The sequence below is a fragment of the Hyla sarda genome, chromosome 5, assembly GCF_029499605.1.
Source record: "Hyla sarda isolate aHylSar1 chromosome 5, aHylSar1.hap1, whole genome shotgun sequence".
Taxonomy (NCBI): Eukaryota; Metazoa; Chordata; class Amphibia; order Anura; family Hylidae; genus Hyla; species Hyla sarda.
Window position 1 is genome coordinate 54,818,494 of NC_079193.1, and position 26,617 is coordinate 54,845,110.

Genomic DNA, 26,617 nt, shown 5'->3' on the forward strand with positions numbered 1-26,617 from the left:
TCTCCTGCCGGAGCCGGATTTTTCTTTGTGTCCAAAAAAGATGGCACCCTACGTCCTTGCATTGACTACCGCGGTCTTAATAAAATCACGGTTAAGAACCGCTACCCTTTACCCCTCATCTCTGAACTCTTTGATCGCCTCCAAGGTGCCCACATCTTTACTAAATTGGACTTAAGAGGCGCCTATAACCTCATCCGCATCAGAGAGGGGGACGAGTGGAAAACGGCATTTAACACCAGAGATGGACACTTTGAGTATCTGGTCATGCCCTTTGGCCTGTGCAACGCCCCTGCCGTCTTCCAAGACTTTGTCAATGAAATTTTTCGTGATCTGTTATACTCCTGTGTTGTTGTATATCTGGACGATATCCTAATTTTTTCTGCCAATCTAGAAGAACACCGCCAGCATGTCCGTATGGTTCTTCAGAGACTTCGTGACAACCAACTCTATGCCAAAATTGAGAAATGTCTGTTTGAATGCCAATCTCTTCCTTTTCTAGGATATTTGGTCTCTGGCCAGGGACTACAGATGGATCCAGACAAACTCTCTGCCGTCTTAGATTGGCCACGCCCCTCCGGACTCCGTGCTATCCAACGCTTTTTGGGGTTCGCCAATTATTACAGGCAATTTATTCCACATTTTTCTACCATTGTGGCTCCTATCGTGGCTTTAACCAAAAAAAATGCTGATCCCAAGTCCTGGCCTCCTCAAGCAGAAGACGCCTTTAAACGACTCAAGTCTGCCTTTTCTTCGGCTCCCGTCCTCTCCAGACCTGACCCTTCCAAACCCTTCCTATTGGAGGTTGATGCCTCCTCAGTGGGAGCTGGAGCTGTTCTTCTACAAAAAAATTCTTCCGGGCATGCTGTCACTTGTGGTTTTTTCTCTAGGACCTTCTCTCCAGCGGAGAGGAACTACTCCATCGGGGATCGAGAGCTTCTAGCCATTAAATTAGCACTTGAGGAATGGAGGCATCTGCTGGAGGGATCAAGTTCTCCTGTTATTATCTACACCGACCACAAGAACCTCTCCTACCTCCAGTCTGCCCAACGGCTGAATCCTCGCCAGGCCCGGTGGTCTCTGTTCTTTGCCCGATTTAATTTTGAGATTCACTTTCGTCCTGCCGATAAGAACATTAGGGCCGATGCTCTCTCTCGTTCCTCGGATGCCTCAGAAGTTGAACTCTCTCCGCAACACATCATTCCACCTGACTGCCTGATCTCCACTTCTCCTGCCTCCATCAGGCAGACTCCTCCAGGAAAGACCTTTGTTTCTCCTCGCCAACGCCTCGGAATCCTCAAATGGGGTCACTCCTCCCATCTCGCAGGTCATGCGGGTATCAAGAAATCTGTGCAACTCATCTCCCGCTTCTATTGGTGGCCGACTCTGGAGACGGATGTTGTGGACTTTGCGCGAGCCTGCACTATCTGTGCCCGGGATAAGACTCCTCGCCAGAAGCCCGCTGGTTTTCTTCATCCTCTGCCTGTCCCCGAACAGCCTTGGTCTCTGATTGGTATGGATTTCATTACTGATTTACCCCCTTCCCGTGGCAACACTGTTATTTGGGTGGTCGTTGATCGATTCTCCAAAATGGCACATTTCATCCCTCTTCCTGGTCTTCCTTCTGCGCCTCAGTTGGCTAAACAATTTTTTGTACACATTTTTCGTCTTCACGGGTTGCCTACGCAGATTGTCTCGGATAGAGGCGTCCAATTCGTGTCTAAATTCTGGAGGGCTCTCTGTAAACAACTCAAGATTAAATTAAATTTTTCTTCTGCATATCATCCCCAGTCCAATGGACAAGTAGAAAGAATTAACCAGATCTTGGGTGATTATTTGCGACATTTTGTTTCCTCCCGCCAGGATGACTGGGCAGATCTCCTCCCATGGGCCGAATTCTCGTATAACTTCAGGGTCTCTGAGTCTTCCTCCAAATCCCCATTTTTCGTGGTGTACGGCCGTCACCCTCTTCCCCCCCTCCCTACTCCCTTGCCCTCTGGTCTGCCCGCTGTGGATGAAATTTCTCGTGACCTTTCCATCATATGGAGAGAGACCCAAAATTCTCTCTTACAGGCTTCATCACGCATGAAGAAGTTCGCGGATAAGAAAAGAAGAGCTCCTCCCGTTTTTTCCCCTGGAGACAAGGTATGGCTCTCCGCTAAATATGTCCGCTTCCGTGTCCCTAGCTACAAGTTGGGACCACGCTACCTTGGTCCTTTCAAAATTTTGTGTCAAATTAATCCTGTCTCTTATAAACTTCTTCTTCCTCCTTCTCTTCGTATCCCTAATGCCTTTCACGTCTCTCTTCTCAAACCACTCATCCTCAACCGTTTTTCTCCCAAATCTGTTCCTCCCACTCCTGTTTCCGGCTCCTCGGACATCTTCTCGGTCAAAGAAATTTTAGCTGCCAAAAAGGTCAGAGGAAAAAATTTTTTTTTAGTGGACTGGGAGGGTTGTGGTCCTGAAGAGAGATCCTGGGAACCTGAGGACAACATCCTGGACAAAAGTCTGCTCCTCAGGTTCTCAGGCTCTAAGAAGAGGGGGAGACCCAAGGGGGGGGGTACTGTTACGCCGAGCGCTCCGGGTCCCCGCTCCTCCCCGGAGCGCTCGCTTCACTCTCCCCGCTGCAGCGCTCCGGTCACGTCCTCTGACCCGGGGCGCTGCGATTCCGCTGCCAGCCGGGATGCGATTCGCGATGCGGGTAGCGCCCGCTCGCGATGCGCACCCCGGCTCCCCTACCTGACTCGCTCTCCGTCTGTTCTGTCCCGGCGCGCGCGGCCCCGCTCCCTAGGGCGCGCGCGCGCCGGGTCTCTGCGATTTAAAGGGCCACTGCGCCGCTGATTGGCGCAGTGGTTCCAATTAGTGTGTTCACCTGTGCACTTCCCTATATCACCTCACTTCCCCTGCACTTCCTTGCCGGATCTTGTTGCCTTAGTGCCAGTGAAAGCGTTCCTTGTGTGTTCCTTGCCTGTGTTTCCAGACCTTCTGCCGTTGCCCCTGACTACGATCCTTGCTGCCTGCCCCGGCCTTCTGCTACGTCCGACCTTGCTTCTGCCTACTCCCTTGTACCGCGCCTATCTTCAGCAGCCAGAGAGGTGAGCCGTTGCTAGTGGATACGACCTGGTCACTACCGCCGCAGCAAGACCATCCCGCTTTGCGGCGGGCTCTGGTGAAAACCAGTAGTGGCTTAGAACCGGTCCACTAGCACGGTCCACGCCAATCCCTCTCTGGCACAGAGGATCCACTACCTGCCAGCCGGCATCGTGACAGTAGATATAACCCTGCAGATCAGAAATCTGGTGAAAATGTAATATACAAGTTAAATAATGGCCAGTGTTACTGCTCAAGTACACACAGGGCAGCGCATCCTGAGAAGTCACCTGAAATGACAAGTATGCTTCATTTACTTTTATTGCTCATCACTAAGCAGCAGTAATACGTAGAATACTAAGACAACATTCCATGGTTGACAATTGCATTATGGTAATTCTCTTCCTTTTTATACAATGAAGTTGCAGGGTTAGCAATGTCAATGCAAAGTCATGTAGAGTCATTTAATATTAAAGTTCATTGCAGAATGTTCACTTCCTATTCCCAGCTTTTACAATTCAGCAAGTCTATAACTACCGTACATGTCTCACAGGTATTTTGAAGAACCTGAACAAAAAGTCCCCTGCACATTGTATATTGTTGTGGAAAGTTTCTTGTCCTCTCTGTGTTGTTCTGCAATGTGAATATCTTGTCCGTAATCTTTGCACGTTTCATTGATTTGTTTGTTTCACATGTTGGTAGCCTTTGGCAGTGACTTTGTAGAATTAGATTTAGTTTCTTTCTTTTTTTAGTATGAACTTCAGCCCTTGGTTCAGATTTGCCCTTTTTATAGATGCCAGTGTCTGCTTTTGTCCTTGATGTCCAGCCAGCAGCTGTACTCCCAGTTTGATCCTATCTCACAGCAGCTGAGGTCAATAGAACATTTCCCCTTCTAAACAAAATACCTCTACTGTACTTTAAGCTTTTTTATTATTATTATTATTATTTTTTTTTTTTTTTGTGTATGAGTTGCAAAATGCCCAATGGTTTTGCTTTCTGTTATAATTAGGCTAGATAACTCTCACAATATTGTGGCTCAAGGATTCAATGGACAAAAATATTAATCAAGAAAGTATTCTAATTTATTAAAATGCTAGTCAAAACATTGCTATGTATAACTTCACTCCATAGGGCCCATGCATGTGCAATGTGTACCTACAACAACATTAAAAAATATATAAAAAATAAAATAAATATATTACAAATATATATAAAAAATATATAAAAAATTAAATAAATATAATGTATATTTATCTAACATTCCAATAGAACAATGCTGCCACACTTACAAGGAAATAAACTGTATTGCCTGTTAAAAAAATAACAATTGCAGATAATGATCACAATTAATAACCAATTACTGCTTATAATCATCAGTAGTGAACTAAAGCTCCCAGTGTTCTAAAGTGTGTAGCAACAATGTTCCAAAGTGAAATGTAGCCAATTGCTGAATATTATGTATCAATTTTGGTAGCTGTAAGGCTAGGTTCACGTGGCCGTTCTCTCCCATCCCACCATTCTCCCGTTATTGCTGTTAAACGGACCATACTATTAGCGGACTAACAAAAGGATGGAAACTGATGGAAACGGATGCCATTCTTTTGCATAATTTTGCAACCGTTTATATCTTTTATTGTCCGTTTGTGTCCATGTTTTTTTTTGGTCTGGCTACTTCCTGGTTGCTCACACCTCTTCTGAGCATGCTCAGAAGTAATAATGGATTAAAAACAGATTAGAAAAAACAAATGCAAATGGATGACATTAAAGGCTCTTCCGGTCTGTCTTTTTCCTGTCAATAAATGGAATAGTAAACAAACGAATGACATAGGTTGACAAAGGATTGAAAAACAATCCCATTGATATCAATGGGATGCATTTACAACCGTTTGCAAAGGCTTGAACGGATTTAAGAACGGGCATGACATAACAGAGACAGGCTCACCACTCCCACCTCACGATCACACCGCTCGCACACCGCTCCTGCCAGATTGTATCGCAGACCAGCTCTGTTGGGAAGTTGAGCCCCGGAGGTCTCTCAGGCTGGGTTCACATCACGTTTTTCCCCTACGGTTCCCGTATACGGTTTCTTTGTTGAAACCGTATGCAACAACATTGGAAATCGTATCCATGGACAAATCATTGAAAACCGTATGAACAATGATGCATCCGGTTGCATCCGGTTTGCTTACAATACATTTTGACCACGGTTTTGTGTCCGGGTTAAAAACCGTATTGTAGCCACATACATTTTTTTTTTAAATGAAAGTCAATGAGAACCGTAGTTGTCTAACAGTATATGGTTATTATTTTGCACATGCGCATTTTGGATCCTACAGTCCCACCCACCTTAAAAACGGAGTGGCTTTTATAAAAATAAAAAAATAAAGCATGCCACCGTATGCAACTGGACACATATTTTCAAACAGTATATGGTTAAAAACCAAATACGGTTTCTTTTTTCAGGCACACTGTTTTGTACGGTTTTGTCCGTTTTTGAAGCGTAAGGTTTGAGTTAAAAAAAAACTGATTGAAAACACTATGGCCAAAAAGTGATGTGAACCCAGCTTCAGCTAGAGGTAAGATGTCATCACAGAACAGCTTTGGGGATTAGTATTACTGGGGATTAGTATTGGGGTGTTAGTATTACTCTTCAGGATGGTAATACTCCACAGAATGGTAGTCTCCACTGCAGTGGCTTGCATCAAGATGCCTCCACTAGCGTCCTCGTAGTTAAAGTCTGCTCTATTTACGGGCTTTTAAAATACCACAAAATGATCCGTTTGTGCTGCACAATATATTTGGTCAAACACGTTTCAAGACCGTGGGTTCCCTCCTCATTGATATAATAGCTATGATAAAATGGAAACAATGAAGAATCACTCCAGCACTCACAGATTCGGTGAAAAATTATGTAGCTTTATTCCGTCACAGGCTGGCAAGGTTTCAGTCACACAATTGTGACCTTTCTCAAGCAAATTATAAGTGAACATAAGGTGGTATATATGTGAAAGCACATGACTAATTAGCATATATCCAATTAATAAACAACTGCTTAAAGGGTTTTTCAAGGAAATATTTTTTTTTTAATTGACTATGCTACAGGGGCTGTAAAGTTAGTGTAGTTCATAATATAGTGTCTGTACCTGTGTGTGACGGTGGTCTCACAATTCTTCTGTGATTTTCGCACCAAGATTTATTTTTGTCAACATTTTCTTACAAAATTACTCAGGTCTCTGGTTTTCCCAGGTTGGAGTGCGACGAGGCCTGAAAACAGTAGTCAGGTGATGGCAGGGAGCCTGTCTGCTTCAACAGGTGGAGCGATGGCTGAGGGGAGAGATAAAGCTGTAGGCACCCTGGTTAGAAAACACAGGTCTTTTGAATAGAATGCAGCTCATGCAGTTTCAATGGGTGGGGTGGCTGATGTGTGGGACGGAGGAAAGTGACCTCACACTTACAAGCAAGGAACTATAAGATGTGTAGTTTGAGGACGAAATCCAACAGGAAATCCAGTAGGTAAGTACTAAAATCACCTCATGGTGGATAACCCCTTTAAAAACACAGTATACAAATGGAGAAGGTGCATAATTACAGCATATATATATATATATATATATATATATATATATATATATATATATAAGTGTACATAATAGGTAATAATACAGTAGTGGTTTAAAGCAATAATTATACATCAAAATACATGAAAAAAGGGTAAATTGTAGTGGAGGTGAACAGGTGTGATACTCACTGGGGGCGGTGCTGGAGACCCCAAACAAAGGTAATCAAAGATGCCAGAAACATGTGGAGACTCCGAGAGGCAAGATTACTGGGGCTGAATGTGATGGATCTAGTGATGTCAAATCAGGAGAGGCAAAACCACAGAGCAGCCAGTATATAACAGACCGCGGTGCGGAGAAGCAGGGATGATGTCAAACCCCCAGGGCACGACAAGGAGACCGCCAACTAGCCCCCTGGTGGAAAACACAGGGGAATGGAGGTGATAGGTCACTAAAAAAGTCTGGCATACCAAGTCCCGATGTAGTAAAATGCATGAACAATCAAGATGTATCACTGGGAAGATTCCTGGGCCAGGCTCCACCATGTAGAGGAAGAAAAACAGGAAGGACAAGGGAAAGGATGGGGGTTCCAGCCAGTGGCGGATCCAGGGGGGGGGCAACGGAGCAATTGCCCCCCCCCCCCCCCCCCCCGAGATTGCCGCACGCAGCACCCGCCCCACCACCTTGCATGGTGGAGCCGAAGCTGTAAGCTCCAGCTCCACCATTCACTGAACTTTCACACGCTGTGATTACAGTGTGTGAGCTGCGGGGACGCGATCCACTAGAGGCCGGCGCGATGACGTCACATCATCGCGCCGGCGCCCGGAGATCCTGTTCCCGCAGCCCGCATACTGTAAGTAGTGAAGAGTATGCTCAGGGGCCAGGGGATTTGGGGAAACTATATACAGGAGGAGGGGAGGGGGATTTAAAAACTTGGAAAAAGGGAATATTTAATGTGTAGGGCAAAGCACAGGGGGCATTATATGGGAAGAGCACATGGCAGGGGGCCCCCCTGTGCTGTGCCCCTCACATATAATGCCCCCTGTGCTGTGTCCCACACATATAATTTATATGTTTGGGGCACAGCACAGGGGGCATTATATGTGAGGGGCATAGCACAGGGGGCATTATATGTGAGGGGCATAGCACAGGGGGCATTATATGTGAGGGGCATAGCACAGGGGGCATTATATGAAATAATGCCCCCTGTGCTGTGCCCCTCACATATAATGCCCCCTGTGCTGTGTCCCACACATATAAATTATGTGTGTGGGGCACAGCACAGGGGGCATTATATGAAATAATGCCTCCTGTGCTGTGCCCCTCACATATAATGCCCCCTGTGCTGTGCCCCTCACATATAATGCCCCCTGTGCTGTGTCCCACACATATAAATTATATGTGTGGGGCACAGGGGGCATTATATGTGAGGGGCACATCACAGGGGGCATTATATGTGAGGGGCACAGCACAGGAGGCATTATTTCATATAATGCCCCCTGTGCTGTGCTCCACACATATAATGCCCCCTGTGCTGTGCCCCTCGCATATAATGCCCCCTGTGCTGTGCCCCACACATATAAATTATATGTGTGGGGCACAGGGGGCATTATATGTGAGGGGCACAGCACAGGAGGCATTATTTCATATAATGCCCCCTGTTCTGTGCTCCACACATATAATGCCCCCTGTGCTGTGCCCCACACATATAAATTATATGTGTGGGGCACAGCACAGGGGTCATTATATGTGAGGGGCACAGCACAGGGGCCATTATATGTGAGGGGCACAGCACAGGAGGCATTATTTCATATAATGCCCCCTGTGCTGTGCTCCACACATATAATGCCACCTGTGCTGTGCCCCACACATATAATGCCCCGTGCTTTGGCCCACACATATAATGCCCCCTGTGCTGTGCCCATCACATATAATGCCCCATAATGCACCCCTCACATATAATGCCCCCATCACGCACCCCTCACATATAATGCCCCCATCATGCGCCCTTCACATATAATGCCCCTGTCATGCGCCCCTCACATATAATGCCCCTGTCATGCGCCCCTCACATATAATGCCCCCTGTGCTGTGCCCCTGACAAATAATGCTCCTTTCATGTGCCCTAAACATAAAATGCCCACTGTGCTGTCCCCCTCACATATAATGCCCCCTGAGGGGACAGGATGGGGGCATTATATGTGAGGGGCACAGCACAGGGGGCATTATATGTGAGGGGCACAGCACAGGGGTCATTATATGTGAGGGGCGCATGATGGGGGCATTATATGTGAGGGGCAAAGAACGGGGCATTATATGTGAAGGGCACAGCACAGGGGGCAATATATGTTAGGGGCACAGGACAGAGGGCATTAATATTATGTGGGGTGAACAGGACGGGTCATAATTATTATATGTAGGGGCACAAGATGGGGCATTATTACTATATGTGAAGGCACAGAGTGTTCTTCATTTCAGAAGTATAGTGTATATGATGAGGAATTTCTGGGGTGGTACGTTTTTTATGGGCCACAAAACATTTGGGTATTTTATTCAGAGGGTGTAATGCACAGCAAGTTATATTCAGAGAGTTCAGTGTTTGGTAGCATTAAATTTAGAGAACACAGTGTGTGGTAGTATTATATTTAGAGGGTGCAGTGTGTGGTAGTATTATATACAGAGGGTACAGTGTGTGGTAGTATTATATTCAGAGAGTGCAGTGTGTGGTAGTATTATATTCAGAGAGGGCAGTGTGTGATAGTATTATATTCAGAGTGTGAAGTGTGTGGTAGTATTACATTTAGAGAACACAGTGTGTGGTAGTATTATATTCAGAGGGTACAGTGTGTGATAGTATTATATACAGAGGGTACGGTGTGTGGCGGTATTATATTCAGAGGGTACAGTGTGTTGTTTATTCAGGGGATACAGTGTTTCAGAATTATATTCAGAAGGTATGTGCCCATATTATATTTGAAGAATACAGTGTCTGGCAGGTTTATAATAATTATTGTTTTCATATAGAGGATCAGAATGCGCTGACATAGAAACGATCTGGGCGTCAAGTTCTGCTGAAAGAAAATATAGCTGGAACAATTCTTGGCGGTATGTACCATCTGAATTAGATAAGGAAAGACTATAGAAAAGACATCACCTGTAGTCACTGATATCATTGTGTATTCTCCTCACTATAGAGAAGACGTCACCTGTAATCACTGATATCATTGTGTATTCTCCTCACTATAGAGAAGACGTCACCTGTAATCACTGATATCAACATGTATACACCTCACTATAGAGAAGACGTCACCTGTAATCACTGATATCATTGTGTATTCTCCTCACTATAGAGAAGATGTCACCTTTAGTCACTGATATCATTGTGTATCCTCCTCACTATAGAGAAGACGTCACCTGTAGTCACTGATATCATTGTGTATTCTCCTCACTATAGAGAAGATGTCACCTGTAGTCACTGATATCATTGTGTATTCTCCTCACTATAGAGAAGACGTCACCTGTAGTCTCTGATATCATTGTGTATTCTCCTCACTATAGAGAAGACGTCACCTGTAGTCACTGATATCATTGTGTATTCTCCTCACTATAGAGAAGACGTCACCTGTAGTCACTGATATTATTGTGTATTCTCACTATAGAGAAGACATCACCTGTAATCACTGATATCATTGTGTATTCTCCTCACTATAGAGAAGACGTCACCTGTAGTCACTGATATCATTGTGTATTCTCCTCACTATAGAGAAGACGTCACCTGCAGTCACTGATATCATTGTGTATTCTCCTCACTATAGAGAAGACGTCACCTGTAGTCACTGATATCATTGTGTATTCTCCTGTGTGTGTCCCATCAGAGCTGTAGTCACTTGTAAGTTCTGCAGTAATGATGGGTGAAACAACAACTCCCAGCATCTCCTCACCACTGCTTAGGTCATACTGGGAGCTGTAGTTTTAAATGGTAAAAACTTCTTTAGCACTTTCCCATTCTGTGGCAATTGGTATATTTGATAATTATTCTGACATGTGAACATGGCCTAAGAGTCTTCAAACAAGGTTAGGACTGTATGATACATTTAATAATATTGTAAGTTCCGTGAGCAACATCTTGTTTTCTGTCCGCCAACACAAAATACTCTAATAGTGCCCCTCCCGAGACTCGACTCTGGATCCGCCCCTGGTTCCAGCTCTGTCTTCTAGAAGTAAACAATAAAAACAAAGTTAATAAAATCACATATATATGAATGTACACCTCTGGACACTGAACCGGTTACAGGCACAAATGTGATAGATATTGTGGGGAATGGTAAAATAAACGTTGAGGTCTCAAAATTAATAGTTTGAAATCACATCAATTCGCGCCATAACAATAATGTGGTACGATCACCACCTCTCTTGAGGGGCAAGATGTGATCAATAAGGGTGAATTTAAGATCACATTCAATGTGGCCGGCTTCCACAAAATGTTCTGAAACCAGTAAATCCTTGTGTCACGCCCCCTCCCATGAATGGAGGGGGCATGGTGTGACATCACGAGGGGTCATGACATGATGTCTCATCTCCGTCTCTGGAGCAGCATCCAGCACAGAATGCCAGGTGCTGCACGGAGATCGTGGGTCTCAATGGTGGGACCCCAGCGATCAGACATCTTATCCCCTATCCTTTAGATAGGGGAAAAGATGTTTAAGGCTGGAATACCCTTTTAATGTTGCAGATTTGCAGCAGAAATGTGATGTTTATTTCACCCATATACTCTATACTATGTTTTCACACATCCCAGTGGTACAGGAAAATATAGGAACTTTTTTTTTTATCACAAACAAAACAAACCATATGTGCAGAATGTATACATTTTATGCCCGATAATGTACTTAAAGGGGTACTCCAGTGGAAAACTTTTTTTTTCGATATTAACTGGCTCCAGAAAGTTAAACAGATTTGTAAACTACTTCTATTAAAAAAATCTTAACCCTTCCAGTCCTTATCAGCTGCTGTATGCTCCAGAGGAAGTTGTGTAGTCCTTTTCTGTCTGACCACAGTGCCTTCTGCTGACACCTCTGTCTGTATCAGGAATTGTCCAGAGCGGAAGAGGTTTGCTATGGGGATTTTCTCCTGCTCTGTACAGTTCCTGACATGGACAGAGGTGTCAGCAGAGAGCACTGTGGTCAGACAGAAAAGAAAAACTCAACTTCCTCTGGAGAATACAGCAGCTAAGTACTGGAAAGATTAAGATTTTTAAATAGAAGTAATTTACAAACCTGTTTAACTTTCTGGCACCAGTTGATTTGAAAAAAATATATATTTTCCACCGAAGTACCCCTTTAAGGATTTTCACACACATTCCAAATGGCTTATTCCTCCATAATAAAGTAAACAATTGTTTTATCCTCACTGTGGTCTTTGTCAAACACACTAAGCACCTATTTGCATTTTACAAGAACACCTGCGGATGCTGTGACTTACCGTATTTTTCGCTGTATAAGACGCACTTTTTCTTCCCCAAAACTGGGGGGGAAAAGTCGGTGCGTCTTATACGGCGAATACACCCCTATCGCGGCGGTCCCTGCGGCCATCAACGGCCGGGACCCGTGGCTAATACAGGACATCACCGATCGCGGTGATGCCCTGTATTAACCCTTCAGATGCGGCGATCAAAGCTGACTGCTGCGTCTGAAGGGAAAGTGACACTAACCCGGCTGTTCAGTCGGGCTGTTCGGGACCGCCGCGATTTCACCGCGGCGGTCCCGAACAGCCCGACTGAATAGCCGGGTTAGTGCTTACAGGACACCGGGGGGGACCTTACCTGCCTCCTCGGTGTCTTCTCCGTTCAGGGATCCCCTGTATGGCCGGCACTCTCCTTCCTCGTCATCCCGTCGTCGCGTACGTGCGTCGGCGTGCGTAACGACGTGATGGCAGCGACGGAGAGCGAGGATACCCGGCCGGCAGCAGAGACGTTCCGGAGCGGCGGGGACACGGCAACAGCAATGGAGCGACATCCAGGGCAACGGTGACGGGTCCGGAGCGGCGGGGACACGTGAGTATTACCTCCTCCTGCAGTGGTCTTCAATCTGCGGACCTCCAGATGTTGCAAAACTACAACTCCCAGCATGCCCGGACAGCCAACGGCTGTCCGGGCATGCTGGGAGTTGTAGTTTTGCAACATCTGGAGGTCCGCAGGTTGAAGACCACTATTGGGTTCAAAATCTTAATTTTTTTAGATTTTGACCCTAAAAATTGGGTGCGTCTTATACGCCGATGCGTCCTATAGGACGAAAAATACGGTATGTGTTTTGTGGGAAGATTTTAATGTATAGGAAAAGTTAAAGTTATATTTCCATGTCAACTAGTGACTGTTTTTCTATATTTGAGGTAATTTTTTTCTTTCCCCTCATTGTTTGTTTTACCTGCTCAAAACTTCACTCCACCTACTCGGCCCATGCATATTTTATTAGCAGGAGACTGCACAAGGATGTGTCTGCTTTTACCACTTTCTCAGCCCTCTGGCAAGGAGTATATCGTAAGTGAGCTTTGTTATCTGTTCATCCTGGTGTGGTGCTGTGCGGCGGCCATTGTTGCTGTCGTGCTGTGTCTGTGGAGTGGCGATACCCAGAGTTGTTCTAGTAAGGTTGCTCTACCACCGGGACATTCCCCCTATGGGCACTGGTGTTGTGGCAGTGGTGATCGCTACCCAGTGCCACTCCATCTTAAGTTAGGGACCCGCTGTATTCAAGTGGACATGATAAGGCGAGTGGGCTTGCACATTTTGATCGTAACTTTTTAGATGTCTTATGATAATTTTGTGTTTTGGTTTTCTATATTTTAGTGCTCCAATTTCACTTTTGCAGCTGATTCGAAGAAAGCATATGAATTTATGCCATGCGCATGGTACAATTTAGTCTCTCTCTAGAGTTCTCACAACATGCGTAGTGGAAAAATGGTGCAGTTTCCCATGGCAACCAATCAGATTCCTTCTTCAAATTTTTTTTGTTGAGACCTGCGAAAAATTTACAAAGCAATTGGTTTGCTATGGTCACTACACCACTTTTCCTCTACACAATCATCAATCTCCTCCTTTTGAATGCCACGAAACTATGCTGCTGAATAATGACTGTGCCTAGGGCTATGTTCTCCAAACAGAATATCCACACAGAGAATCTCTGAGCGCATATTCTGTACAGTGTGTGTGCTGGCAAAATCCTCCGGCACTTGAACCGCACAGGAATGCTGTCTCATAGAAAGTTGTGCATTCCGTAAGGCTTAAACACAAAGAATTACGGCATTCATTCTGTGCTGACACGGACAGAGGAAAGGCCAGGAAAGATCTGGCATGGAAATTCCACTGTGTGCACAGTACAGCAGAGTCACGCTGAATTAAACATGACTCTGCTGCAGCGGAATCTCCTTCCGAATTTCCTATTTGGAATTCGGAATAAAATTTCCCTCCTGTGAACCTAGCCTACGATTCTGGCTGTTTACCACATGGATATTCCTCCTTTTAAACTTAGACTAACAAAGTGGAGAAGTAACTTAGAAAGCTTTAAAAAAAGGGAATATAAACATTAAAGAATAGATAGAGAAATACTTTAAGAAAAACGTGGTTTGGAGAGGTTAAAGGGGTTATCCATGAAAAAAAACTTTTTTTTATACATCAACTGGCTCCAGAAAGTTAAACAGATTTGTAAATTACTTCTATTAAAAAATCTTAACCCTTTCAGTACTTATGAGCTTCTGAAGTTAAGGTTGTTATTTTCTGTCTAAGTCCTCTCTGATGACACCTGTCTCGGGAAACGCCCAGTTTAGAAGCAAATTCCCATAGCAAACCTATTCTAAACTGGGCGGTTCCCAAGACACGTGTCATCAGAGAGCACTTAGACAGAAAAGAACAACATTAACTTCAGAAGATCATAAGTACTGAAAGGATTAGGATTTTTTAATAGAAGTAATTTACAAATCTGTTTAACTTTCTGGAGCCAGTTGATATATATAAAAAAGTTTTTTCCTGGATAACCCCTTTAAATTTACTGTACAAATATCAGAACCTAAGAACGAAAGCAAGTGCAACCAGTCGGCACCTCACAGAAGACATACAGGTGTTCGCTTTATAGTATACCTTCTGTGTAACTGGAAGTCTGTAAGAATAACTAACTATACTACGTGCGACTTTTGATATATTTGTCTCAGGCTCTGAGACTTTTATGCGACTTTTCTCATCTATTTGTCTCAGGCTCTAAAGTGCTGTGTAGAATAGACATTAATGTCCATCCGCAAGATTTACTAAACGCTGTGCGGCGTTAGATAAATTGCACAGACAATAGACCCATTCTCAGAGACTTTTTCTGGTCTAAAGTACTGCGAAGAATAGACAGTTATAGTAGATCTCCCCCAATGTACTCACGGAAATGCAGTCCCCACTCCCACTAACAACCAAATAAACACACCAAACTTTGGATAAAAATGGTCGCAGCCTCTTAAATATGGTTTATGTTAAAATACACAACAGATGAAAAAAAAACCATATATGTAATATAATAAACATTTTAATGAAACTATAAATAACTTATGAATCTGCTACAACTGCCCAGAGTCCATGTCCTCCTTGCACTGACTGGGAGACTAAACCCCACTATTAAGGACCACGACTTGAATAACAAAAGGGGCGGGTGGGTGGTTTTGTTTCTTCAGTCTTCACACACTGCAGCTGGACTGACAGCAGAACCTCTCCTGGGGCACAATATATGGCCACTGGATTCCTGCTCCAACTGTTGATCCAATAAGCTGACACCACTGGATCCTTTCTGCCTGGCAACAGAACCTCTGTCTGGAGAATCTGCCCAGCAACACTGGGGAAAGACCACCTGTGGATAGAAAAAAGGAGAGGGGGGGACTGGACCGAACCAATAAATGTTAATGACAACCATGCCCAAAATTAGGAAGGGGGGCACAATTCCGTGTGTCCCCCCATTATAAGGTGGGACCCTGTCAGTAATTTTGGATAGTCTTGGCAGTGATATCATAAAACAGGGATACTGTGCAAAAGTCTGATAATGTGACATTCATTATATAGCATTTCCTGTTGTCTGCATTATATCTGGGGGTATCAGGAAAGTATTAATTCCTCTTAGCATCTAAGGGCCTCTTTAAAGCAAGCTAAAAGAGCGGAACGGGCGGCAGTGGATTGAGCAGCGGGAATGCCCAGCGCACTGCAATAGATTCATCACATCCACTGAACTCAGGGATCTATATGCCCCATTGTACATTGTTATTAGGCAGATTTTAATGAAACCTGGAAAGAGTTGTGAAAATACACATCATGTTCACCAAAACATACTATTTGTTCTAATCAGTTTTTCTTCTGGTTGTTCTGGTTTTGTGGTATTTAGGAAGGATGGCTGTTCCTATTATGTGCAGAGCCATCCTACCTGATCTGCTCTGAGCTATGAACAGCCATTTACAGATTTGCTTCCCCTCACAGTGTTGTGGACATGTTGGGTGGCGGGAGCAGTGTTGCCTCTATCCACCAATGACCTTCTAACGGGCAACAGGTGTGGATCCAATGTTCTACCAGCCGGTTTGGCTTTGGGCCACGCTCCAGAGTGGAGACTAAATTCCTACTGGGTTTTTACCCTTTGTACTGCTCCTGAGTAGATGTGAAAGCTTGACATTGCTGCCAGGAAGTACCAGGTCACGTCCAAAGAGAGGTCCCAGTGTGGTAACTGCTGGCCCAGGAGGGAACAGATAGGACTGGTATGCAGCATAGTGGCGTAGTGAGCAGATCGGATTGTATACAGGAGAGACAGTAAGGTACCAGGTATGAAGTGAAGGTGTAGTCTGGAACAGGCAGATGGTTAAGACGGGTGGTACAGGTTTAGGTCAGCAATCAGGGTTGGCAATAGGAGAGTCAGTATGGTACAGAAGGGGTCAGGCAGAATTGGAGTCTAAGAAACAGGCATAGGTCAGGATATACAGGATAATGAAATCAGAATAGCACACCTTCACTAGGAACAATAGGACCAACAACGCTCTGACAACAGGTGGGTTGGTGGCGCTTTTATATATAGATGTAGGTGAGCTATTGTAGGTAGTGGAAGGATTTGGTAAATAACCCTTTAAATTTACAAAAACTAGTGTGTGTCTTAGAGGCCAGAGAGGGAACTGCAGCAGATGAAGCAGTGAAGCAATGTGGGCATGGACAGGGAGCCCGCAGAAGGGTAAAGTGCATTTACAGTCCCTCTCACTTCCTGGCTGTCTGGAATCATTACTATGATAGTGTGGCCATTCTTTCATTCCTGGCTGCTGGGGTCACATTACTATGGCAACATGATGCATACTGATGACCTTATAAGGGGACTGTAAACTCTTTACTAGAGTTTGAACATTTTGCCTGTATTGATACCAGGGCTCAAGCCCTACAGGAATGGAGTTCCTGCACATTTTCCAGAGCAGTAACACTGTTCCCATTAGCAGGAGTCCTGTAGGCCTAGCCCTTGAGTGGAAATCATGGGTGAGTTCCCGCACTTTTTTTCCCCAGGACTTGACCCCTGATTGATACCATGTTTATTGCTATTGAGGTGACATTGGGCCTTTGACCAGTGAATGAATAGTGAATAGAGAATAAGGGATGAAGGAATGGAGACCCTTGAGAATGTGAGTGTGGCCTGATAGTTGTGCTGAGTGAGCATTAATATTAAAGTGCATTAGACTGTCTTCACTTCAAGATGTATTAAGTAATGCGTTGTATATAATGTAACTCACCAGAACTTTTGTGCATTGGTTGTTACTGCTAGGTCTTTTGAGGCTCCTTACACAGCTCAATGCCTGGGCCAGTAGGTGTGTAGTAGGTAATGCCCCTGGTAGGTAGGTATTAGGTGATGCCCCCAGAAGGTAGGTAGTTGGTAATGCCCCCAGCATGGAGTGCCCCCAGATGGGTAATATCCCCAGTAGGTAGTGTCCCCAGTAAGTAGTGCTCCCAGATGGGTAGTGCTCCAAGTACGTAGAGCCCCCAGATAAGTCCTCTAAAAAAGAAAAAAAACATTTGGGCCAATTCTGCGATGAGGCCAAGCTCTCTGCATCCTCCAGAGGGTGTGGGACTTTGCTGGCAGGCTGCTTGATGAAATTACGCTATATCCATAATGTACTGTCAAGTGCAGGAGAATGCTGTAGTCTGTATGTACATTGAGTATGCTGTTGGCATAATGTAGGTACAGGAGCAGGAGACTGCTGTTTACAGTGGTCTTCAGCTTCTGTGCAGACACCGCTCTAAGGTTGCGCAATGAGACAGAAGGGATGTTGGGAGCTAGACCAGAGCCACTTACAGGGATACTGGCTGAACCCCCTGACGGTGGCCCTGGTTACTGTCATTCCTTTTGTCTGCAATCAGTGGTCATTATGACACTGTTAGGATCTCCTGTTGAGGCATTGTGCTGGTGGGAGCACCCTGTGCAAAGGAGGATAGAGAATAGGTTGCTGAACCATCAGACTCCAGCAGATTAAAGCGTAGCCAAGAGAGATCTGTGCATCACATTTGATTGCAAAGTCATGTGTTTTGTGAGCACATTTAGAGCTGGCACACCTTGGCAACCAAAGTGGTTCAAGTGCCTTGAGAGTAGTTAGACAGGTGGAGGATTTAAACCATGCCTGGTCAGGCAAATGGGTGTATAGTGAAGGAAATGGGTGCTAGTGTGCTCAAGAGTAATGTCTAATGAGAGATCTGTGATGGGGGTGTGATAAGGGCAGATGGAATTACCCTCGGGGAATATGGCATTAACCCCTTGTATTCCTGACACCAGGGTGTGGTTTATCCTCTACACCACCCAAAGGAATACTGCTGGATACTGGGCTAGGCACCGGGGAAAATAATTACTCCGACGCCAAGTTACAGAACAACGGACGCTTTACTGAGTCAGACAAGTGTAACAGTCTATACAGCTTGGCTGAGCCCAAGGTGGTGACCAGTGACTTCAGAGACCACAGGGCTTGCTGGGACTTATAGTGGACTTGGGCAATTTGGATGCAGGCCACGCTCACTTGAGACAGGATGACTTGGACTGACCTGACTATGGCAGACTATGACTGAATTCACCCCTTCTGTAGCTTACCAGGCTTTGACTTGACCTGTGGGGCAATGGACTTGAGAATCCGTGGCTGCTTGACTGACTTTAGGCCTCCTCTGGACTCCAGACACACACCTAGGACTTGACCTCACTGTTCCTCAGCAAAGATTAAGAGCACAAGAGCTTAGAAAGTGAGCTAGCTCCCCCTATGGCTTATATGGGGGAGACTAGGAGGGGTCCCATAATTTACCCTTAGGTCACATGGTCACTGATACCTCACTGGGTTACAATCACATGACAACAGGTCTTAAAGCTATAACACATTTCAGGATATAATACATTATATAACAGGCATATAAATGAATAGAAGATGGAAGAGGTGTAGGGGGGGGGGGGCAGGGGACACTGTATGGAGGCTGCCTGACAGGGCAGCAAGGGTACAGGGCCACCACAAACTCCCCCTCTTAACAACAGCCGTCCTCGGCGACCAGTTCTGGAGGGTGGACCACATAAAATTGGCCACTGGGGGCTGGTGGGGACAAACAGTTGCTGGGGCATTGTTATCGAAAGTCCTTCATAGGTCTGGTGACTAAATAGTAAACAGTTGGAGTCTCGTCCATGTAGCATTAGTTGGTAATGTCCTTATATTCTCCTTTTTTTGGGTATGAATAATTATCTATGCTAGACTGATTAAATGTGGCTAGACTTTACACTGACAACTTTATACAAGGTACTATAACTATTCTCTGTACCTGGCTGGTAACTGTCCCTGAGATAACCTTTGGGATCTGCCCAGCACCACCTCTGGGGAATCTGGAACCCTTGGAACTTATGGAGCTTTAGTCTGCTCTTCGTCAGTGAAGCCAGGAGCTGGAATTGGTTCAGAACTTGCTGTACTCAGGTTCGCTGGCATTTGTGCTGGAGACATTAGAGACATGGTCGGCACTCTGTAATCCAAGAGAAGCAAACAGACCGCACACTATATTAGAGAGCACACCAATAATTTATAAGTATTCCATAATTTTATTAAGTACAAAAAAGAGAGAAAGGCACACAAATGTGATAGAAGTACAAATACTGGACAAAGCTCTAAAATCAATTAAAAAGGCTCATTTAGAGCCACAACACAGTCCTAGCAGGGGGCCATGAACCCCCTAAACTAGTAGGCCACCTTCCCGAAATGAGGAGTTATTGCAAATGACATGTCCCATCCGTGTCTCAATGAGTTAGCACCACTATATGCAAATAGGAAAGTATGATGTAATTATGCAATATAGCAAAATAAAGTCATAAATAGCAGCTAGATATATACATCAATACATTACCCTCACCATACATGCATCCTACAAATATATACAACCTGTATGTTAACATATGGAAGCGACCGGCATGGAAAGCATCAGACAAATGGTTAAGATGGAACAGGACGGTGCCACGGAACCCCACACGTTCCGTCGCTACAAGGCGACTTCCTCAGGGACTTGACCTGTGTCCGGCACTCATTTTATCGAGCAGTACAGTGAGCACTTGAAGGAATTTATTTGTTTGTATGATGATCTAATATATGACCTGATGGTCAATACTACTAAAAACAAGTTCTTTAAATGCAAATCGTGTGCAACGTTATTTTTCTACAAGCCACCTAGAGTGCACTCTTGATGGGGGCACCACTCTGCCCACAGTAATAAAGTTAGCCAGCATCTGAAACTCCCGCCTATCCAGAAAAACCCTGCCATGCCGCTGCCCCCAGTAGTAAGGGGATTATATGAGGAGGGGGTTTGTTACAGTGTGTCACCGCAATAGTAAGGAGATTACATTAGAATGGGGTTTGTTACAGTATATCACTTTAGTAGTTTGGTAATTACATGAAGAGGAGATTTGTTACAGTGTGTCACCCCAGTAGTAAGGAAATTATAAGGGGAGGGGGTTTGTTACAGTGTGTCACCCCAGTAGCAAGGCGATTACATGAGGAGGAGGTTTGTTACAGTGTGTCACCCCAAAAGTAAGGTGAATACATGAGGAGGAGGTTTGTTACAGTGTGTCACCCCTTAAGTAAGGTGATTACATGAGGAGGAGGTTTGTTACAGTGTGTCACCCCATAAGTAAGGTGATTACATGAGGAGGGGGTTTGTTACAGCGTTTCACCCCAGAAGTAAAGGGATTTCATGAGGACGAGGTTTGTTACAGTGTGTCACCCCAGTAGTAAGGTGATTACATGAGGAGGAGGTTTGTTACAGTATGCCCCCCCCCCCCAGTAGTAAGGAGATTACATGAGGAGGAGGTTTGTTACAGTCTGTCCCCCCAGTATTAAGGAGATTACATGAGGAGGAGGTTTGTTACAGTGTCGTCCCCCCCCCCCCCGTAGTAAGGTGGGGTGTGTCAAAGGCCAGAGGTCAAAATGAGCTTTAGCCTAGGGTGGCAAAAATCCTTGCACCAAGCCTGATGGAAATCATAGTGGTCTAGTTTATAAGCCAAGATTTTAGAAAGGTTAATGTTTTGCCAATATGTACACGATATATAAAGTTTATGATTCTGACAGTGCCCATTTAATCTTCATTTTATCTTATTTTGTGTGACATATTTGGGGCTTAAAAACCAATCACTCATTTTCCAAAGAATTTGGATCTCAAGGTACAATTGGGGAGATTTATCAAAACCTGTGCATAGGGAAAGTTGACCAGTTGCCCATAGCAACCAATCAGATTGCTGTTTTAATTTTTAAATAGGCCTCAGAAACATAATAGAAGCAACCTGATTGGTTACTATGGGCAACTGGTCAACTTTTCCTCTGCACAGGTTTCGATAAATCTCTCCAAATATTTTCAACTTAGAAAAACCAATTGCTATTGTATCTTGAAAGAGGACTTTATCATAACTACGGTGTCCATTTTAGGACATTGTCAGTCGTCAGCCATACCTCCATCAGGCAAAACAGCGTCCTGCCTCCTCCCTCGGACCAATTGCTGTCAATCGTCAGCCGCAACTCTGTCCTCCATCATGCAAGACAGCTTCCCGCCTCCTCCCTCGGACCAATCGCCGTCAGTCGTCAGCTGCAACTCCGTCCTCCATCAGGCGAATCGGCGTCCCGCCTCCTCCCTCACACCAATCGCTGTCATCCTTCAGCCACAACTCCCTCATCCGAAAGTGCCTCAGACGATTCTCCCTCAGACGCAACTTCCTGCCGCATAGCAGAGCCGACGCTGCACAGCACTGTATAGCAGAGCCGACATTGAATAGCATGTACAGCAGAACCCATATAGCAGAGAGCCGACACTGACTTGGCTCTGCTACATGGCAGGAAGGTTTTTTGTCTGAGGGATGGCAGAGTTTTGGATGAGAGACTTTAGGATGACAGAGTTTTGGATGAGAGACTTTAGGATGACGGAGTTTTGGATGAGAGATTTTAGGATGACAAAGGAGGGAGTTGTGGTTGACGCCTGACAGAGATTGGTGGCGGGAGGGAGGAGGCGGGACGCTGTTTTGCCTGACGGAGGACGGAGGTACGACTGACGACTGAGGCTGACAACTGACGATGTCCTAAAATGGAAACCGTACATAGTACTGCCACTGTCAGAAAATGTCAACCATGTCCAACTCCTAGACTTCAAACATATATTAGCTTTGATCTTACAAGTATCTGAGCTTATTTGGTAACTACATTGAAAACGATGCTGTGATGATTGTAGTACCAAAATGTAACAAGCTTTACTATATAGTTTTACAATGACTTTTCATTTAGAAAGAAAGCCTAAAATGGACACTAGGTGGCAGGATTTACACATAATGCTATAGTGCAGAAGTCAGAAAACACATTGCTGTGTACTGTATATGAAAATCATATATCTATTGAAACCTGTCCAGAGGAAAAGTTGCTGAGTTGCCCATAGCAGCTAGGGTTGCCACCTTTCTTGCCAAAAAATATCGGCCATGCTAATTTGCATATTTAATTATATATGCGTGACATCACAGGATACACATATGCGGGGGAAATTTTGTCCTATTCTGACCCCTTTAACTTTTTTACTTCTCCTTATAAAGGACTGGATGACGGCTCATTTTTGTAGTTCTGTCACAGTACCATTTTTGTTTTCGTGTGACTTTTTCTTAAATTAAATTCAGGAGTTGCAGTAAGTTACTAACTACAACTCCCAGCATGTCCTGATACAGCCTGTGGCTCAGCAGCTGCCCCAAACGAAAATTACAACTCTCAACATGTTGGACTATATAGTAGTATATAGTATAGGAATAAAAAGTGTGGGAGCTCTACATAAAACAGAAAACCTAAGCAGAGGATACTGCGTTGCACATACATAACCCAATGTGCCAATAGTGAAATAAGGGGACAAGAAATGGTAGCGGTCCTGCTAGGCTAAGGGTAAATAGTAGAGATAGAGGAAAAGAAGATGCAAGAGAAAATGTCCAGTATTAAAATAACATTTATTTAAATAATTAGAACTGTAATGTGAGGTCTTCAATAGGGCCCTTGCTTCAGACGGATCACAAAATATAAGAAAAGGTGCTAAAATTTAATGAATATAGAATAAAATAAATGCATATAAAATAGATGACACTTGTAATTCCTCTATGAAAGAGTAGGTTAGCACACAGAGTGTTATAGTCTCTGCGCTGTGGTTAGCGCGTTGTGCTGGTAAGTACTATATAGATACTTCCCCACAATGGATAATAGGCGATATTGTCAGTATCCTAGCAATGTATATTGCTGGCATGGACGGCGCCGCGCCAATGTAGTGGATTAAATGCAGATCTGTGATAAGTTCAGTAGCAGTGCTCGGCAGCGCTGGAAGCCCCCTATTTGATGCCCACTCTACCCTGTCGGCACAGGCCTGCTGTATGAGTGGTTTTAAGTGGTGAGGGGGTTAGGGCTATATGTCATTCATTTAAGCATTGCAGCACTGGAGTCCTCAGCTTTGGGACCCTCATTACCCTGACGGCACAGGGACAAAATTACAAGTTCCAAGCGGAATGAAGGTTTGGCACAATGTGCCTCTTACCGGCTATGCTGATTGTGAGATTGCTGGACTGTGCTCGCTGCAGCTGGCCAGCAGTGCGATCGTGCTCGGTGGAGCGTGCTCTCAGTCCTCAAATGAGACAGCAATGGCTCCTGGATTGCGAGTACTCCAATGTGTCCACGATTGGGGTATTGGTGGATGTGGTCTTAGACTAAACGTGTTTCGGGGAGCCATGTCCCCTTCTTCAATAGCGATGAGGGTGGTTGACTGATTCCCCCTTAGCCTAGCAGCAGGGCCAGATTAAGGCTGCCTGGAAGACGGAGCACTTCATTATGTTGCCCCCCCCGACAGTTCTCCCACATTAGGTGCTGTATAGTTCCCCCACATTAGGTGCAGTATAGTTCCCCCACATTAGGTGTAGTACAGTTTCCTCACATTAGGTGCAGTATAGTTCCCCACATTAGGTGCAGTACAGTTTCCTCACATTAGGTGCAGTATAGTTCCCCACATTAGGTGCAGTACAGTTCCCCCACATTAGGTGCAGTATAGTTCCCCCACATTAGGTTGGCAGTATAGTTCCCCACATTAGGTGCAGTACAGTTCACCCACATTAAGTGCAGTACAGTTCCCCCACATTAGGTGCAGTATCGTTCCCCCCACATTAGGTGCAGTACAGTTCCCCCACATAAGGTGCAATAGTTCCCCCACATTAGGTGCAGTATAGTTCCCCCATATTAGGTGCAGTATAGTTCCACCACATTAGGTGCAGTACAGTTCCCCCACATTAGGTGCAGTACAGTTCCCCCACATTAGGTGCAGTATAGTCCCCCCCCCACATTAGGTGCAGTACAGTTCCCCCACATTAGGTGCAGTATAGTTCCCCCATATTAGGTTGGCAGTATAGTTCCCCACATTAGGTGCAGTATAGTTCCCCTACATTAGGTTGGCAGTATAGTTCCCCACATTAGGTGCAGTACAGTTCCCCCACAGACATACAGCCTTCAGCCATATACAGTGTATGGCTGGAGGCTGTATGCCTGTTTACTGCCCCACTTCAGTGTTCCGACCACCGCTCCTCCGGTCCGGGGACTCTGGGGACCGGGGTCACGATCCCGGGAGCAGAGGTCAGGACACTGAAGATGACGTGCCGCTGGCAACTTACCATGCGCACGCGTCCATCTCCTCGCTGCTCCGCTCTGCATTTCTTCTATGGGCGCATGCACTGGACGTCAGTGACGTCCCTGCGTGCGCAAACTCCCGGCGGCCCCTGCGTTTTTAAAGTTAACGCGGGGGGCGCCGCAGAGAGGTAACCGCCGGGACATCCTTGTGTCCTGAAAAGATTTTTCGGGACACAGGGATGTCCTGAGTGTGACGGGGGCCCCCTGCGAGCACGGGGCCCGGAGCAGGCGCTCCATGAGCGCCAATGATGATCCGGCCCTGCCTAGCAGGACTGCTACCATTTCTTGTCCCCTTAGTATATAGTATAGGTCAACCAGGGGTGCCTCCAGCTGTTGCAAAACTACAACTCACAGCATGCTCTGACAGCTGTTAGTTGTCCATGCATGCTGGGAGTTGTAGTTTTGCAACAGCTGGAGGCACTCTAGTTGGGAAACACTGGCATAGATTTTGGTGCAACATTCCAGGAGTTGGAGGATTGGTTGGATAAATACCGGCCATTGCATGGCCGGTATTTTTAATACAAAAATACCAGCAGGGTGGCCAAAATACCGGCTGTGCTGGTAAAATACTGGTCAGGTGGCAAGGTCTAGAGCCCTCCTGCCGCCGCTTCTCTCACCCTGCTATCAGCGCCGCTGCCCCTTCTCTCCCACTGGCTATCGGGGCAGCTGCCCCATTGCCAGCACCACTGCCCCATTGCCGGCGCCGATAGCCAGGGGGAGAGAAGCAGCGCTGGCAATGGGACAGCGGCGCCGACAGACAGGGGGAGAGAAGGGGCAGCAGCACCACTTGCCGGCGCCACTGCCCCGTTGCCTCCCTCATCCCCGGTTGTATAATTACCTGTTGCCGGGGTAGGGTCCGTGCTGCATTCAGGCCTCCGGTGTGCGTCCCCTGCATCATTGCTATGCGCTGTGAGATGTAATGACGAGTGACACCACTCGTCATTGTGCTGCGCCGTGCAGTGCATAGCAACAACGCAGGGGACGCACACCGGAGACCTGAAGCAGTGCGTACCCTACCCCGGCAACAGGTAATTATACAACCGGGGATGGGGGAGGCAACGGGGCAGCGGCGCCGGCAATGGGTGGCGCTGCCCCTTCTCTCCTCCTGGCTATCGGCGCTGCTGCCCCATTGCCGGCGCCGCTTCTCTCCCCCTGGCTATCGGTGGCGGCTATAGGACAGTGGCACCGATAGCCAGGAGGGGGAGAAGGGGGCAGCGGCGCCGATAACAGGGTGGAGAGAAGCGGTATCAGCAGGGCTCTAGACCCCAGGAAAGGCAGGGGGAGAGAGAAGCGGGCAGCGACGGCCTCTCTCCCCCTGCCTTTCCTGGGGGCTTCTGCGGGGTCAGAAACAGTGTATCGGGGTATACACATGCACACACATGCACCCTCATTTTCCCAAGGATATTTGGGTAAAAAACTTTTTTTACCCAAATATCCTTGGTAAAATGAGGGTGCGTGTTATAGGCCGGTGCGTGGTTTACCCCGATAAATACGGTACCTGCTGCCTGCTGTAAAACATTATGATTGTAATAATAAGACACAGGGTAAAGCCAGTTACTGAAGTGTGTAAATGTAAATCTACAGCTCCCAGAATAACCTGAATACTGCTAAATATTGTCCCCCTGGTATTACACTTCCACACAATTTGCCCCTGGGTATAATACTACAATACACTGGGGCCCTGAGTATAATACTGTCACACACTGTGCCCCTTGGTATAATACTGCCGCACACCATGTCCCTGAGTATAATGCTGC

At 45.7% G+C, this 26,617-nt stretch overlaps 1 protein-coding gene across 5 annotated transcripts in view; it reads left to right on the top strand.

Moving 5' to 3' along the window:
* The window catches only part of LOC130273167 (isopentenyl-diphosphate Delta-isomerase 1-like), a 110,141-nt gene that overhangs the window by 32,030 nt on the left and 51,494 nt on the right, over window positions 1–26,617 (top strand). For 2 of the 5 annotated variants that reach the window (XM_056519515.1, XM_056519517.1), the window contains exon 2: window positions 9,669–9,749. In XM_056519515.1, coding sequence (XP_056375490.1) covers window positions 9,669–9,749 — 81 coding nt within the window. Of the gene's footprint in view, window positions 1–6,866; window positions 7,085–7,461; window positions 7,498–9,668; window positions 9,750–15,511; window positions 15,631–26,617 lie in introns of those variants that run through there. The other 3 variants (XM_056519514.1, XM_056519516.1, XM_056519519.1) reach the window with 3 other exon arrangements.